The 15,668-nt window shown below is 35.5% G+C and overlaps 1 protein-coding gene across 4 annotated transcripts in view; it reads left to right on the forward strand.

The window, feature by feature from the left end:
- Positions 1 to 14,648, forward strand: part of LOC132268167 (ceramide kinase) — a 34,550-nt gene extending 19,902 nt beyond the window's left edge. The window contains exons 6-13 of one of the 4 annotated variants that reach the window (XM_059768940.1): positions 1,111 to 1,348; positions 1,425 to 1,451; positions 1,604 to 1,691; positions 3,867 to 4,016; positions 9,740 to 9,841; positions 13,132 to 13,515; positions 14,094 to 14,160; positions 14,241 to 14,648. In XM_059768940.1, the coding sequence (XP_059624923.1) occupies positions 1,111 to 1,348; positions 1,425 to 1,451; positions 1,604 to 1,691; positions 3,867 to 4,016; positions 9,740 to 9,841; positions 13,132 to 13,515; positions 14,094 to 14,160; positions 14,241 to 14,378 (1,194 nt within the window). In that variant the 3' untranslated portion in view covers positions 14,379 to 14,648. The remainder of the gene's footprint in view (positions 1 to 1,110; positions 1,349 to 1,424; positions 1,452 to 1,603; positions 1,692 to 3,866; positions 4,017 to 9,739; positions 9,842 to 13,131; positions 13,516 to 14,093; positions 14,161 to 14,240) is intronic. The other 3 variants (XM_059768941.1, XM_059768942.1, XM_059768943.1) reach the window with 3 other exon arrangements.
- The last annotated feature ends 1,020 nt before the right edge of the window (positions 14,649 to 15,668 follow it).

The raw sequence follows: 15,668 nt of genomic DNA on the forward strand, positions 1-15,668 counted from the left end.
TCACATAAAGCAGAAGCGAGAGTGAGTGCGAACGCGGGAGCGCAAAAAGGGCAAAATCTAAGTCACATGGAGTGGGAGTGGGAGCGAGAGCATGCGCGGAGCGCGAGAGCGGGAGCAGCGCGGAGAATGAGAATAACACTCGTTTAGAAGAATTGTGTGACTTAGGTTATGCTCAAGTCTTCCAGAGGTTTGGTTGAGGCTTGGAGAGGTTGTATAGTGGGGGCCCAAACTCGTAACTTCTGGAGAGTCATGCCTTTATGAGTCTGGTGGTGCTTATGGCTTGAATGAAATAGGCGATCTTTTGAAGGAAAGGAGACCCCTATTGGCGCGCTGAAGTTCTCTATTATTAGTACTCTTTTTTGTTGGGTTCTGGGGAGAAATTGTAAATCCATGGATGAGATTGTTGAATTTGTGGACTTTTTGAGAGTTTAGAGGCCCTGTTAGGTCTTCTGTATTTTCTGAAGGATGTGTTCCTGTTTTGAACGCTTTTTAATACATATTTACTTATAACAAAAGTGTAAGAGAAACATATTTAGTGTTTTTAGTATGAGGATCCCAGTTATGTTAGCACTTAGAATTAACAAAAAAAGAAACTTGAAGTGCGTAGTGAATTGTAACTGTATGTCATAATAGACACACACTAACACACAATTATTCCAGGATTCTAGTCATGTTTATATCCTATATCTTTCGATCAGTATGTATTGTGTCACATCCCTGTGGCGGTGTCTGGACTTCATAGTTAACTATGAATTACCTTTATTCTGTTATTTTGTCGGTTTTTGTTTAGTAAGATTTTCACTCTATTCCATACAATAGACCTTGGATCATTTCTTATTCAATCTACAAAATATTAAGATTTCTCCTCATCAGGCGTCCTGGGATGTTGAATTTGATACTATATCAAAGGATATAGAGAATTGAAAATTTTAAGGAGAAATATGTCCCAGAAGATGACTTAGCCTTAAAACTTAGTCGCTAGTTGCTGATGGTTTTGTTTGTTGGTCACAGCAGCCTTTGACAATTATATTAATGTGGTGTTTCAAACGATGTTTGGACTTCGGAGCTAATGCCCAATTTTTTGTATACTGTATTCTGATTTGTTTTTAGGGTGGCGATGGTTTCTTTAACGAGATCCTCAATGGACTTCTCTCTTCAAGGCATAAAGCTCCCTACCCACCAGCCCCTACAGATTTAGGTCATCCTGTCGATAGTGACGGCAGTTCCTTGGTTCATGATGCAAATGAAACTGTTGCAGAGCCTTCTGTTCCTAATGAAGACCAGTCTCCTCTTATCCCAAATTCAAGACATAATGGATCACAATTCACAAATATCAGTATGTTCCATGGTATCTCCATACTAGGCATGCTTTATATTCGATTTGACAACTGTAGCCGATTCTGATATATTATGAATGTAAACAGGAACTGAAGATGGCTCTTCCCACACAGGTTAGTTTGTTTCATATATATATAAATAAGGTGATTACACCAATGACAAGTAAGTTTTTCTATTCCTACCCCGCACTTTTAACATCCTTTTTGACAGAAATAGCTGTATTGGTATTGCCTGATTTTTGTCTATTGGTGCTTTGACAACTCAGCAGATCAAGATCTTGAGTTTTCTCTCCCAAATGAACGATTTAGGTTTGGAATCATTCCTTCGGGTTCAACTGATGCCATTGTGATTTGGTATGTATTGCATTACCTTGAGCTATGTTGCTTATTTACGGCATGGTTATGTTATATCTCTTAGTTCATCTTAGTTGAATTTGGTTTATGCACTTCTTATGTGCATTTATTTTTTCATGGCCTATTGATAATAGCATTATATATACATCTGCTATTATAGATATTTTAGGAGGCATTCTTTCAAAGCTTAGATTTTTTATTAGTCTGTTGCCTCAGTTGTTGTATGTGGATGAATGGCTTGTGCCTTAAGGCTTGCCTTTTACCTGAGTCACACGGGAAATACATTCAGAAAATACTGTGCAGAATATTAGACACTTTTTACGGTTAATGTAAAACAGATGGGCGTTTGGTTCGCATTTGTATTTCTATGATGGGTGTTGAAACGATATAGAGTCATTAAAATCACAATCAATATTTTTTCTAATGGAATCATATATGTGGTGTGACATATAATTGTGCATAAAACTTTCTTATTATGTTCCTATCGTTACTTTATTGCTTAAAAAATGAGTGTAGGTTTCCATGTTTAGTACTATGTTACATATACAAACATTTCACTTATAAAAGAAAGAAGAATATTAAAAAATATGATTGCCTAATAACTAGCTGTAACATGTGCACTATGGTTTTAGGAATCTGTAAATCCAATGCTTAGACACATGTAAATGATTCCATATAATATAAATTGGCATCATAATTGTTCTGAGACCAGATGATATCATACAAAATCTTTTCCGTATTGTAAAATTTGTGTTGTATTTGCAATTTTATTGAAAATTTTAAATGAAATCCTGAAACACTAGATAGGTGATTGTAACTTTCTTGAGAAGTTGTATAGGATGTTGATATTTGATTGAAACACTGACAATGATTGCATTTATGGGAACCAAGAAATAACATCAACTGGACTGGTGCTAGAATGTAGATGCTGTTTACTTAAAGAGGACCATCAACTATTTTAATTGTTGACCACTTCTATTTTTCATTTAAAAAGTCATTTCAGTTGTATTTTAATGATTTTGAACAAAGAATTCGGTTGATTTGAAAGACTTACTCTCTGCCATGTATTCTTTTTGAGCTTTTGGAAGTGGGGGTTATATATTTCAACTTGGAGCTAAAAGTAACAGATTTCTTTGAAATTGTGTCTACCAATATATTGAAGTGAATGTCAAAATAATAGCTGAAATGAATTTGATAATAGAAACCCCCATTGTTTTGAGACTTTAAGGATTTCAAGGATCTGTATCATTGATACTTCTTGTGATTTAATTGTTTCCAGTAGAATTTGCATAAACACTGTTCAGGTTTATTTGGGTCTAAGAGTCTCCAAGGTGGTCCTAAATTGAGTATCCTGGACCATAGTACTGTGCAATTGTGCCACATGTGTCGGTATACATGATTACAGATATAAATCTATGTTTCACTATGATTGCAAGTCTAGTTTGGTTCTGTGGTTATTTTTTTATTATTTATTTTTTGTTGTCCGAGGAGGGTGCTGAATGATTCACCTTTTCTTGTCATTTGTGTTCGGAATAAGATTTCGTACATGATTTTTTTATGTCATGCACCAGTTACAAGACAAGTTCTTCATATAGTATCCTCTTCTTACACCAACCCCACACCCCCACCCCCCCCCCCCCCCCCCCCCCCCCCCCTCTCTCTCTCGCATGATGTTCTCTATGTTTCTTATTATATTATTGTTCTGTTGGTATTTTCTTGATACCTGTGCTGATGGGAAATTAAATGAGTCACCTTTTGCCACTCAACCTGAAAAAAGATATTTTCTGAAAGTTAAAACATTGTTAATTTTCTAAAATCATCCATGTAGGCATTAACTCTTGATCAAGCTTAAATCACTTTGCTTTCCCTTCTATATGCCCACCACATATGTTATCATCAAGAATTGGTTTCATATATAATAAGTTACATTGTATATTGTAATCAGTGCACTGCTGTTCTGTGATTTTCAATGTACAGGCCAGTGATATATTATTTTATGTCATAATCAATACACTGATATTATGTGATCTTCAATGTTTCTCTGTACGTCTTAACGAAACTTTGGTAGTTGACAATAGTAGTTTGCAGGGCTAAATTTTTGTGTCCATTGTAAGCTACTGTTTTAGCTGATAATATTCTGGTGGGAATGGAAATTATTGGCTCTCACTTTTGCAGTACCACCGGAACTCGAGATCCTATGACATCTGCATTGCATATTATCCTTGGTAAAAGGGTGTGCCTTGATATAGCTCAAGTTGTAAGATGGAAAACAACATCTACATCGAAGGTTGAACCTTGTGTGCGCTATGCAGCTTCTTTTGCTGGGTAGGTTCTCATTACTACTAGTTTGATACTGTACTGTATCTTAGCTAAATATTTTAGTTTATATTGCAATTTTTTTTTTTTTTTTTTTTGTGAGTTTATGTAGCATATGCATGTTTGTGCTTTGTTTGGGTCAGTTTTTGCCAATTGGGTTTCTCTAATTCTGGAGGATGTTTAACATCTGTACCAGGCAAACCATTGACATAAAAATATATGTTGGTTATGTGTGCTTGTGCTTGCATTTGCTGTTAATATATGACTAGCCAAATGCTGGTAGATGGATGGTCTTTATTCGAACACATGCTTTTCCTGTGAGATATTGTGTAGGTTCAGGATATAGTCATGGTCCATGGATTGTTTCTCTAGATTCTGTCGCGTACATAACTTAATAGTTTATAGTATATAATGTTGTAACAATTAACAAGGGGCACTGCATCTATGATATTACCCGTAGTGAATTATCTTTTAGCTGACACGACTGTCACATATGTGAGCCCCCATAATCACTTTCTAATCCCATTTTTTAACCAAATAACTGGAAGAAATAATTTATAAGGTAATGCATACACGAACACAAAACATAGTGAGAACTGGTATGAAGTGACTAGGCACTACTTACTAATTAGTCCTGTTTTGAGAGTCCTCATTATGTTCAAATCAGCCACAGGATCACTTTTTTGGATTGGCTGCATGATCTTCTTCCTTTCAATCTATGTTATTTTTAATAATCTGTCACTCTGAATTTTGTTATCTTTACTCACTGATTACATACATGGTTTTTAGTTCATCCTTTTGATGCTTTAGAACCTCTTTGTAAAGCATTAAGCTCCTCGTAGGTATGCTCTGGACATGACCGATCTATCTTAGTTGGCCTTTCTTTGTAACACTGAAAGATGTTACTTCATTGATTCCTTTTCCATAATCAATTTTAATTTGTATCCATCATCCTTTGACTTACTTGGCATTGATATGATTTTTTATTTGCTTTTTGATGTCCTCATGCTCTGTTCCGTGTGTCCTCATGCTCTTGGTCACTCTGCTTTGTAGATTTTTCTTGTTAATTTGTTTGTTATACATTTTTCATACAGAACTCCATACCACAGTTTCTCATCTGACTTTTAGGCATCTTCTTTTCAAATTCCATGTACCCGTATACAAAGAACCAACATAATGAAAATTTCAAAACAATGATGGCATATGTTGATCATTTTTTATTTCCTAGTTCATATGTTGATCATTTATGTTAACCACAATTCTTTCTTCAATCATTTTCTTACTAATGCATTGCTTTACTAAGGGTTCTTTTAAGATTTTGAATTCTTCTTTGCACATTCTGTTTTTTTGAATTTCTTTTATGGTCCTTCACAATAGTCTTTTCATTAAATCCAGATCTTTTGGAAAAAGTGCACATTAGGACTTCTCTATGACCAGTAAATTCATAGATAAATCAAAGAACATAATATTGGAAGATATATATTATTTTCCTTGATTTTAGAGATTTGATTGATTTCTGACTAATATAAATTAGAAAAAGATTGTAGGACAGATTGATTGCAGTAAAATAGGATAGATTGATTGCTTTAAATTAGGAACAGATTTGTAGGAAATTTTTTTAATCTTTTCCTTGTATAGCTTTCCTTCTTTCCTATATATACTTGTACAAGATGTTAATATATGAGGCAGAATATTTTTTAGAGAGAATTTCTACTTGGTATCAGAGCAATAGTGTGAGAAAGAGAGAAAAGTTTCACGGGTCTGAGCAAATACTGCCGACCTATTCTCTTTGTCCTCCTATTCTTGTTCTCTTGCTGTGCAATTGTCTTGGACAACACCCTAAAGCCTTGATTCTAAACACGATAGACATCAAAACATGTCTGTCGTTACCTCTAAATCTTCTGATTCTAGTACAACACCACCCATTCCTTCGATTGTGACAAATCAACTTGATAACATGAGTGTGCAGATGACTTCTTACAAAAAGCAAATCAAATAGTTGGCAGGTCAACATCAGAAGAGCAGATTTGGCTTGGCACAAAAGATTAGGACACCCCTCATTTAGCTATTTGAATAAGTTGTTTCCATCTTTAGTCTTCAGAATTGATGTTTCTAATTTTCATTGTGATAGTTATGCGTTAGCCAAACACCGTCACACTTCTTTTCCTTCAAGTTTTAATAAAAATTATGTGCCTTTCTCAATTGTTCACAATGATGTGTGGGGGCCATCCTGTGTTCCTAATCATTTAGACTCTAAATGGTTTGTTTCGTTTATTGATGATTGCACTTGTGTTTCATGGATCTATTTGTTGAAAGAAAAAAGTGATGTTTTTTCCACCTTCCAATCCTTTCACCAAATGGTTTTGACCCATATTAACACAAGAGTACAGGTTATACGATCAGATAATGGAGGGGAATATTTTAAGAGAGGGCTTAGTGTCTATTTTCAGGCTCATGGCATCATTCATCAAACTTCGTGTGTTGATACACCCCAGCAGAATGGAGTAGCAGAGTGTAAGAATCGCCATCTCTTAGAGATTGTTGGGTCATTACTCTTTGCTATGAACGTTCCTAAAACTTTCTTGGGAGATGCTGTTCTTACTGCAGCATATCTCATTAATAGAATGCCTTCAAAAGTCCTTCAGTTTCAAAAACCTCTTCAGACATAATCCAAAACACACGATATTCCAACTCTTCTTCACATTCCACCCAAAGTGTTTGGCTGTGTTTGTTATACTCATATCCACAAACAACACCGGAGTAAGCTGGATTCGAGAGCACTCAAACATATTTTCTTGGGGTATTCTGTCGCACAAAAGGGATACAAAAGAATATTTTACAAAAAAAAAAAATTGCTACAAATCTTCCTAATATAAAGCAATCAATCTATCTGTCCTACAATCTTGTTCTAATTTACAATAGTCAGAAATCAATCAAATCCCTAAAATCAAGGGAAATAATATATACGTAGTATCTTCCAACATTCCCCCCCCCCCACCCCCCCCCAAGCTGGAGCATAGATGTCTCGAATGCCCAGGTTGTCAAGTGCCAAACTGAAAGTTGTACTTGACACTCCCTTTGTCAAAAAATCTGCAAGCTGATGTTCTGTCTTTACAAACGGAGTGCAAATTAATCCACTTATCAACTTCTCCTTGATAAAGTGTCTATCCACTTCAACATCTTTAGTACGATCATGTTGAACTGGATTGTGAGCAATGCTAATGGCAGCTTTGTTATCACAGAAAAGCTTCATTAGATCCCTAGAATTAAAGCCCAGCTCCTTTAACAAAGCCTTCAGCCACAACATCTCGCATTACCATAAGCCACGACTCTAAATTCTGCTTCAGAACTGGATCAACAGATTGTTTCTTACTATGCCACATGGCTAGATTCCCTCCCACAAAGGTGCAGTATCCTGAAGTTGATCTTTTATCTATTACACATCCTACCCAATCAACATCTGTATATCCTTTCACTTTGAGATGACCATGGTTGGAGAATTGCAGACCATTCCCAGGAGTTGATTTTAAATATCTGAGAATCCTGTGTACAGCCAACATGTGTGTTTTGTAAGGAGCATGCATGAACCGACTTACTACACTCACCGCATAGGCTATGTCAGGGTGAGTATGTGCCAAATATATTAGCTTCCCAATCAACCTTTGGTATCTCTCCGGTGTATCATTTGTGCATTCACCTAACCTGTGATTTTGTTCAATTGGAGTATCAACAGGTTTGCAAGCCAACATTCCAGTCTAAGCCAATAAGTCTAGGACATATTTTCGTTGGGAAACAAAGATCCCCTTCTTTGACCTAGCAACTTCAATATCCAAAAAATATTGTAAAGACCCAAGGTCTTTGATCTCAAATTCTTTTGCCAGATATGCTTTCAGCTTATCCATCTCCTCACCATCACTACCAGTGACCACAATATCATCCACGTACACGATTAAGGCAGTAATCTTACCTCCAAATGAAAGTTTGAGAAAGAGAGTGCGATCCGACTGGCTTTGGTGGTATCCATATTTCTTCATGGCTTGAGTAAACTTGCCAAACCAAGTTCTAGGTGACTGCTTGAGTTCATACAAGGATTTTCTCAGTCTGCATACCTTACCTCTTTTAGAGGAATTAACAAAGCCTGGAGGAACTTCATGTATGCTCTTCTTCCTCTAGATCGCCGTGAAGAAATGCATTCTTCACATCAAACTGCTGAAGAGGCCACTCTAAAATTGCAGCCAAGGATAGGACCCTTATTGTATTTATCTTCGCCATCGGTGCAAATGTTTCTTGATAATCTATTCCATAGGTTTGGGTATAACCTTTAGCTACCAATCTTGCTTTGAACCTCTCCACTGAATCATCTACCTTATGCTTCACTGTGAATACCCATTTGGGATCGTCTTCTTTCCCTTTGGTAGCTCAACAAGTTCCCATGTAGAATTTTTCTGTAAAAGCTTCCATTTCTTCAATCATGGCAGCTTTCCACTTGGGGTTGTCAAGAGCTTCCTGTAACTTATTAGGGACAGACACGGATGATAACTGGTTTGCAAATATTTTATAAGATGAAGATAAACAATGTGAAGAAGGAACATTAGCTTGCAGATTTTTTGACAAATGGAGTGTCAAGTACGACTTTCAATTTGGCACTTGACATGCTAGGCATTCGAGACATCTATGCTCCAGCTTGAGGGGGAGTGTTTTAAGATATATATTATTTCCCTTGATTTTAGGGATTTGATTGATTTCTGACTATTATAAATTAGTACAAGATTGTAGGACAGATTGATTGTAGTAAAATAGGATAGATTGATTGCTTTAAATTAGGAACAGATTTGTAGGAATATTTTTTATTCTTTTCCTTGTATAGCTTTCCCTCTTTCCTATATATATACTTGTACAAGATGTTAATGTTAATATCTGTGGCAGAATATTTTATAGAGAGAATTTCTACACATAAGTGCAAAACAACAACAAAAAGGTTCATGAACTTATTGCGGAAAGCAGATTGAGTTGCCTCTTCAAAATATATTGCAACAGTACTGCTCGTTCTTGCATGTCCTTGATGATGATTGTTTGTCTAGGTGTAACTCATTTTATCCCTACTAATGGCCGCATCTTCTCTTGGATGCTTTATCATGTGCTCTCTTCAAGTTAATGACTGTGATTCTGTGAAGACTTGGTTTTTATCTCCCTACAATTTTTCGTCAATTGTCTTTGTGGGAAAGCAGCTTTGGTTGGTTGAACTTTGGTGTATGAAACTTATTTAATTTGCTGACGCCTTTATTAGTTTATTGCTCACTGATTACCTCATCTCTGAAGTTCATAATATTACTGAATACTTCTTCCCAGGACTTCATAGATGACTGTAGATTTTGATCTCCTGACTCTGCTACTTGTTTGCCTTCCTCTACTTATGTTAATAAATGTCGTTTATTTCCTATCTCCCCCTCATGTGTTAGTCTCTTTAACTATTTATTTTGTAGAAAATTTGGAGATTCTGTCTTTATCATGAGAAAACTCTAGTGCTTCTGCTTCCTTAGTTCTTTGTGGGTTCATTTTTTCTAATCATAATTTTATGTTACATCCTAAGAATAAACTAACATTTTGATAGATAATTACATTTAGTGAAGATGATCAAGAATAGTGGTAGTATAAAGATTTTTTGTATGCCTTATTTATTAAACATTATTTTAGAATTTTCTTCTTTTTATTAATCTCCTAAATTTGATCAGATATGGATTTTATGGAGACGTCATTACAGAGAGTGAAAGATACCGCTGGATGGGCCCCAAGCGATATGATTATGCAGGCACAAAGGTGTTCATGAAGCACAGGTATTTCTCCAAGTGCAACTGTAGTAACATGGTGTAAGAGCTATGAAAGTTGACCATTACTTTGTACCTCGTTCAAAATTTTCCAGACTTTCTGGATTGACTCAGAAACATGTAAGTTATTAGTATATGGGCTTTGCTTTGATGTTGTTGATAGAAATAACACAATTGGGTTGGAAGGAGATATGGAGCTACCTTTTCAATCACAAAATGCATTGGAGTTAATTCCATGCAATCAAGGTTTTTAATCTTTTGTTCTTTAAATTTCATAATTGGAAGCAATTTTATGCTTGCATGCTTAGTTCTGTGAATGAATTATAATATAATATAAGGCCCTTGGAAGAACTCAAATTATATTTTTCAACTTCAATATGTTTAACTGACCAATACCTTGCTGGAATCTTTATTTTTTTTTTAATTTTAATTTTAATTTTAATTTTTCCCCAAAGAAACTATGGATCATACCCTAGGCTCTGGTGTTAGAGTATGAACAAAACTGATCTAGACCTATAGGGGATGAATAAGTCTTGAAAAGTAAAGTAACGAACTTCAACAGAAATTCAAAATTAAACTACTAGTTTCTAAATTTCAACCTTTAATTAACTAGAAAGCATATAAAAAGCATTCATGTTGATATAAAACATGCAAGTAAACTAAATGATCCACACATTTACACATGATTTTTACATGAAAATCCCAAGGGAAAAAACCATCAGACCCCAGTACAGGCACATCAAATCCACTATTGAGAAAAAGTATTATACACTAGGTTAATCCAACTCTATGCCTAAGAACCCCCCAGTTACCTTCGACTCAGACATATGCTAGACGATCCTCTACTATTGTCAGTCAACAAATACCACTCCTCACGAAGCCGAGTACAATGATTTCCATGACCAGTTCGGTCCGTTCTTCGTGTTTGTTTTGTAGTTCCTTTTAATGTTGAAAATTCCTTGTAGCACTAGGATTCGTTTGATGAACAACTTTCAAACCATTCACTCGCCATCTAGATGATGATATATGTGAAAGAAACAAAATCTAGCAATCAAAATTGCCAGGATGCACTCAGTATGCTTGTTGTTCTCTTTTCCTTTGGTTTTTGTACGTTTTGGAATACATATGGTCTTTATATAGAGTTTAAAATCATAAAGGGATTAGGGTTGCAACAGTTTGAATTGAAAATTGAAATCTGTAGCTTTTGCTCGATTGAGACAAATTCAATTGATCGAAGTATGACTGGCCTTTTATGGATTCCTTGATCAATTGAAGAAGCCCTGTCTTGATAGTATTAGGATTTCTAGTGCAAAAACACTTCTATGCATTTTAAAATGGATTTTATATATCATAGCATATAAATTTAAAATCTAATATGTGTAATACATGAAGGCATATGAATCACGAACCCTAATGTTGGTGAGTGCATAATTATGAGTTACAATTATCTTTTTCCCCTTCTTGTGACTTGAATTTCACTTTTGCTTTTGGGGCAGAGGTAACTCAGCCAACTGAAATAACTTTTGAACAAACTAATCAAAAGGTGAAATACACATACAGACTTCAAGTTTGAACAATGTTTTCCAACAAGACTTTCTTAGGTTAATTGGACTTTTGTTGGCAAATTTCATTGAACAAAATTGGAGTATGTAACTTTTATTTTTATTTTTAGTTTCCATTCGAAATATTCACTAGTAAGTTAGTGTTATTTTACATAATTGCGTAGTCTTCTTTGACAACGGTAAAAAGGTAATTTAACACATTGATGCACTCACCAAATTAGGGATACCCAAAAAAAAAAAAACAAAGATAGAAAAAAAAAGAAAAGAAATGAGGGATCATGCATATATGTTAGGGTTTCTAATTTCTACATGATTTAATCTTATTTAATTTTCTAAATCTTTCAAAGCATGCATTGAAGTGTTTTTTGTAAACTTTTTGTTCTAGAAATTTTTTCAAGTATAAACACTATGTAGACTTCGATCGGTCGAGCATTTGATCGAGGATCACTGGAGTTGCGTTGATTAATCGATGTGTTTTTTGATCAATTGAATTGTGCGAAAAAGCAGTTTCCAATTTGGTTTGGAACACTACCAGCCCTATTCCCTCCATACTTATATTTTGCCTAAAATTAAATATATCATGGTAGGGCGGAATACAAATCAACTCATACATTCATAAAACTATTTTGTGAGTTAAGTTGCATCTTATTTTTATTTTTGTATTGATCATTATTAGAATTGGAGAATGTGATCTAGTGTGTTGTCATCTGTTGCTGTGTACAACAATCGAAGAGTTCAACACTATACGCAGTCCATCTCTCAGATTGAACTGAATGACTTGTGGCTGAGACTGAATCGATGGATGAGAAGTAGATTCATGAGTAGCGAAGTCTGTTGATGAGTGGATCATGTGCCTAGAACTCGAGGAGAGTTGGGTGGATCGATTTGTGTCAAGGAGGTAACTAGGGGTTTCTAGAGTTTGGTTGATTTGGTTTTCCTAGAGTAAGTCTTTTCACATGAACATCTCTGTGTCCATCTTTTCACTGCTTTAATTGTCTATGCATCCTTGGGTGATGAATTGAATAATTTTTACTTTTTTTTTTGGTTATGAATTGAATTTAGATATTTAGTTTAAGTTCAAATAATTGTTAAAATTCACTACCTAAACAACAAGACCTATTCACCCCCCAATGGGTCTAGATCACAGGCCTTGCACGATCACTATCAGTCTCTGTTTCCGGTCCGAACTCTCAGTCCCATTGACCTAAGATTTTCAAAACTGAAAGCATTCACTTCTGCTCTGTCAAATTCTTTTGGGCTTGGAATTTTTAATTAACTTGTTTCGGAGTTTATATCATGAAGACGGTGTCTGTGTTTGTTCGTCCTTATTTTTGTCGGAAATTCAGATTGGTTCTTCTTCTTCTGTTTTGGGCCACAAATTCAGATTGGTTCTTCTTGTTCTGTTTTGGGCCATTCTGGGTAAGAGCATATTCTGGGTAAGGCCATATTTTACATATTACCGTTGAATAGAGAGGCCATTTCCCTACCCTGACTCCTTATTACATGGTGCTAGACAGGGTAACTGTGTACGGACCTGTCCTTTGGTTTACTTTCATGAGATGGCCATCTCAAACTTGGAACTCTTGTATTCATGCTTATGGCTAGGGCTTTTACATTGCAACTAGCATCCCAAGCTTGATAGCCTGCATTTTTATATCCTGCGTCTCAATACTGTCTTATAATAATACACCCAGTAATTTTGTTTTTCATTTATTATGTCCATGTCATTTATTTCAGGTCATACGAGGCAGAAATAGCATACGTAGAACTTAAATCAGAAAAAACAAATTCAATTCCTGAGAGAGGTCCTCGCAATAGTAGAATACAAGGACTGTGGGGCCTATCTAAAAGATCTGACAGAGTAACTTGCCGTGTTAAGTGCAACGTTTGTGCTACAAAAAAAATTCCCGCATTGGCAGAACATCCCTACCCAACACCATATTTGCATCCTGAGGAATCAAGATGGTTGAGATCCAGAGGGCGTTTTCTTAGTGTTGGCGCTGCTGTAATCTCTTGTCGGAATGAAAGAGCACCTGATGGTTTAGTGGCTGATGCACACCTTTCAGATGGTTTCCTGCATCTTATTTTGATTAAAGACTGCCCTCGCGTGTTCTATTTGTGGTAATATAGAAGCATCTATATCTCTTCATATACGTGTGTGTGTGTGTGTGTGTGTGTGTCCACGCATCATACATTTGGTGAAAGATCATTTGAATGAGCTATAGCTTCCTCTCTCTAACTAATCAGAGATACTGGGCTGAGGCAACAAATTGTTGTTTGGCTAGAAGAACTGCATATTCCTTTGATCTTACCTAGCGTTTAACAAGGCACGTCTAAAACTTCTAATTTGTGTTCTGTTTTGTTATAACAAGGCACATGGCAAATGTCAAGTGGACCAGTTTCCACGTCCACTAGCTTGTTACCTGATAGAAGAATGCCTTCATTGAAAATCTTCTCAATTACTAATAGTCAGTTAAAATTTCTGTTTTAGTTGGTGAAGAATCCTTCATCATTGGACATAATGTGGTAGAAGTCGGTTGGGTTTGAAGTCATGGTTGCTTCAGTCTTTTTTGCATCTCTTTGGTCGAACCTATTAACGTTGGGTTCTTTTCTTCTACTACATTTTTAGTTCAATACACATAAGCTACTAATAAATATTCCATGCAAGCCTTATTTTTACGATTGACTGACTTGTACAGGCACCTTACACAGCTTGCAAGGAAGGGTGGAAACCCCCTGAATTTTGAGTTTGTGGAGCATCATAAAGTATGTTCCCCCACTTTTTTCGTTTTCACTTGTTATATAATTTTCGTACCTCTTGTGAGCTTTTCATGTCTCCTGCGCAGACTGTGGCTTTTACATTCACTTCTTTCGGGAAGGAGAGCGTCTGGAACTTGGATGGTGAGCTGTTCCCAGCACACCAACTCTCAGCTCAAGTATTTCGAGGCCTTGTTAGCTTATTTGCATCTGGCCCTGAAGTTTAGCAGAATACCTCGGAACCTGAGACCCTCTTTTTGTATCTTACATCTGCTCTAATTACAAAATCTTGTATTGTTAACCAAATCAGTTAGTGTAGTTTTGTGCAACCACATACCAGATGTTATTTGTATCATCTTCATCCACATTCCCCCTTCTTTTTGTTTTGTTTTGTTTTTTTTTTTTACATCTACATGTTGTATAAGATTTATCAGACTTGTAAGCATTGTTATTCGAAGCTCATTCCAAAGAATGATACCAACAACTTCCGATTAGCATGTCCGAATGTTTGATTCAATTGCATAGTAAACATGAATTTTCTTTAATATACAATCTATCTAGGGGTGGCAATTGGGTGGGTTTGGATGGATTTTGGACTGATCATGAATGAGACGGGTCAATGATGAGTAAATAACTCGTTATTAACTTATCAATGATCGGTCATAAATGGGTGCGTGTTAAATGAGCGAGTTAACTTGTACCTAATCTAATAACTCAAATATTCTTAGATACAAATTGTCAAATTAGTTTTAATTGTTGAATACAAAAAATATATATATATTTTTATATTAAATTTATTAATTTTTTGGACTCAAGCTTACAATTTTTTGTTTTTCCTTTTGTACAACTTACTTAGCTAGTAATATTAATTATATATATTTAGAAAAAAGAGCTTTGACTGGTACAAATAAGTTGGTCATTTATTTTCTTAATTTTTTATCCAGTAAAAAGCAAGTTGAAAGAAAAACAAAGACGGAGGAACAGTACAGCCGGTACAAATTTGTATTTGGTATAGTGCTTACAATTGTTTTTTTCTTCTTTTGTACAACTTACTTTGCTAGTAATATTAATTATATTTTTCAAATGTCCTCACTCGCTGCTGGTGTGAAAATTGATGCCGATCCATCTTGATTCGGTGAATTCGTGTATATGTTCCTTTTCTTCTCGATGAGTATGCCTTGAACTCTGTTCGGTAGGGAGGAAGAAAGAGGGATGGAAAGAAAATAGGAGAGAAGGAACAAAATTCCTTCGTTCGGTAGGAAGGAGACACGGAGAGAAAGGATAATAGGAGGGATGACTTATCAGTCTTTTTTTACAAATTTTTATCCGCCCAAATTTGGGTGGAAAACAAGAGAGAAAATAAGTAGAACTATTATAAAATTATTAAATTACAATATTATCCTTTCCAAATATTAAAAATTAAACCTTACACATCTCATCTCACGCAAAAAAATCCTATTAAGATATGATTCATGTGTTATATATATCAGGTCATGTAATCCTTGTTTGGTCGAGAT

This window comes from Cornus florida, unplaced genomic scaffold, assembly GCF_030987335.1.
Source record: "Cornus florida cultivar Cherokee Brave unplaced genomic scaffold, ASM3098733v1 CherokeeBrave_3.0.0_Hap2_Chr08, whole genome shotgun sequence".
Taxonomy (NCBI): domain Eukaryota; kingdom Viridiplantae; phylum Streptophyta; class Magnoliopsida; order Cornales; family Cornaceae; genus Cornus; species Cornus florida.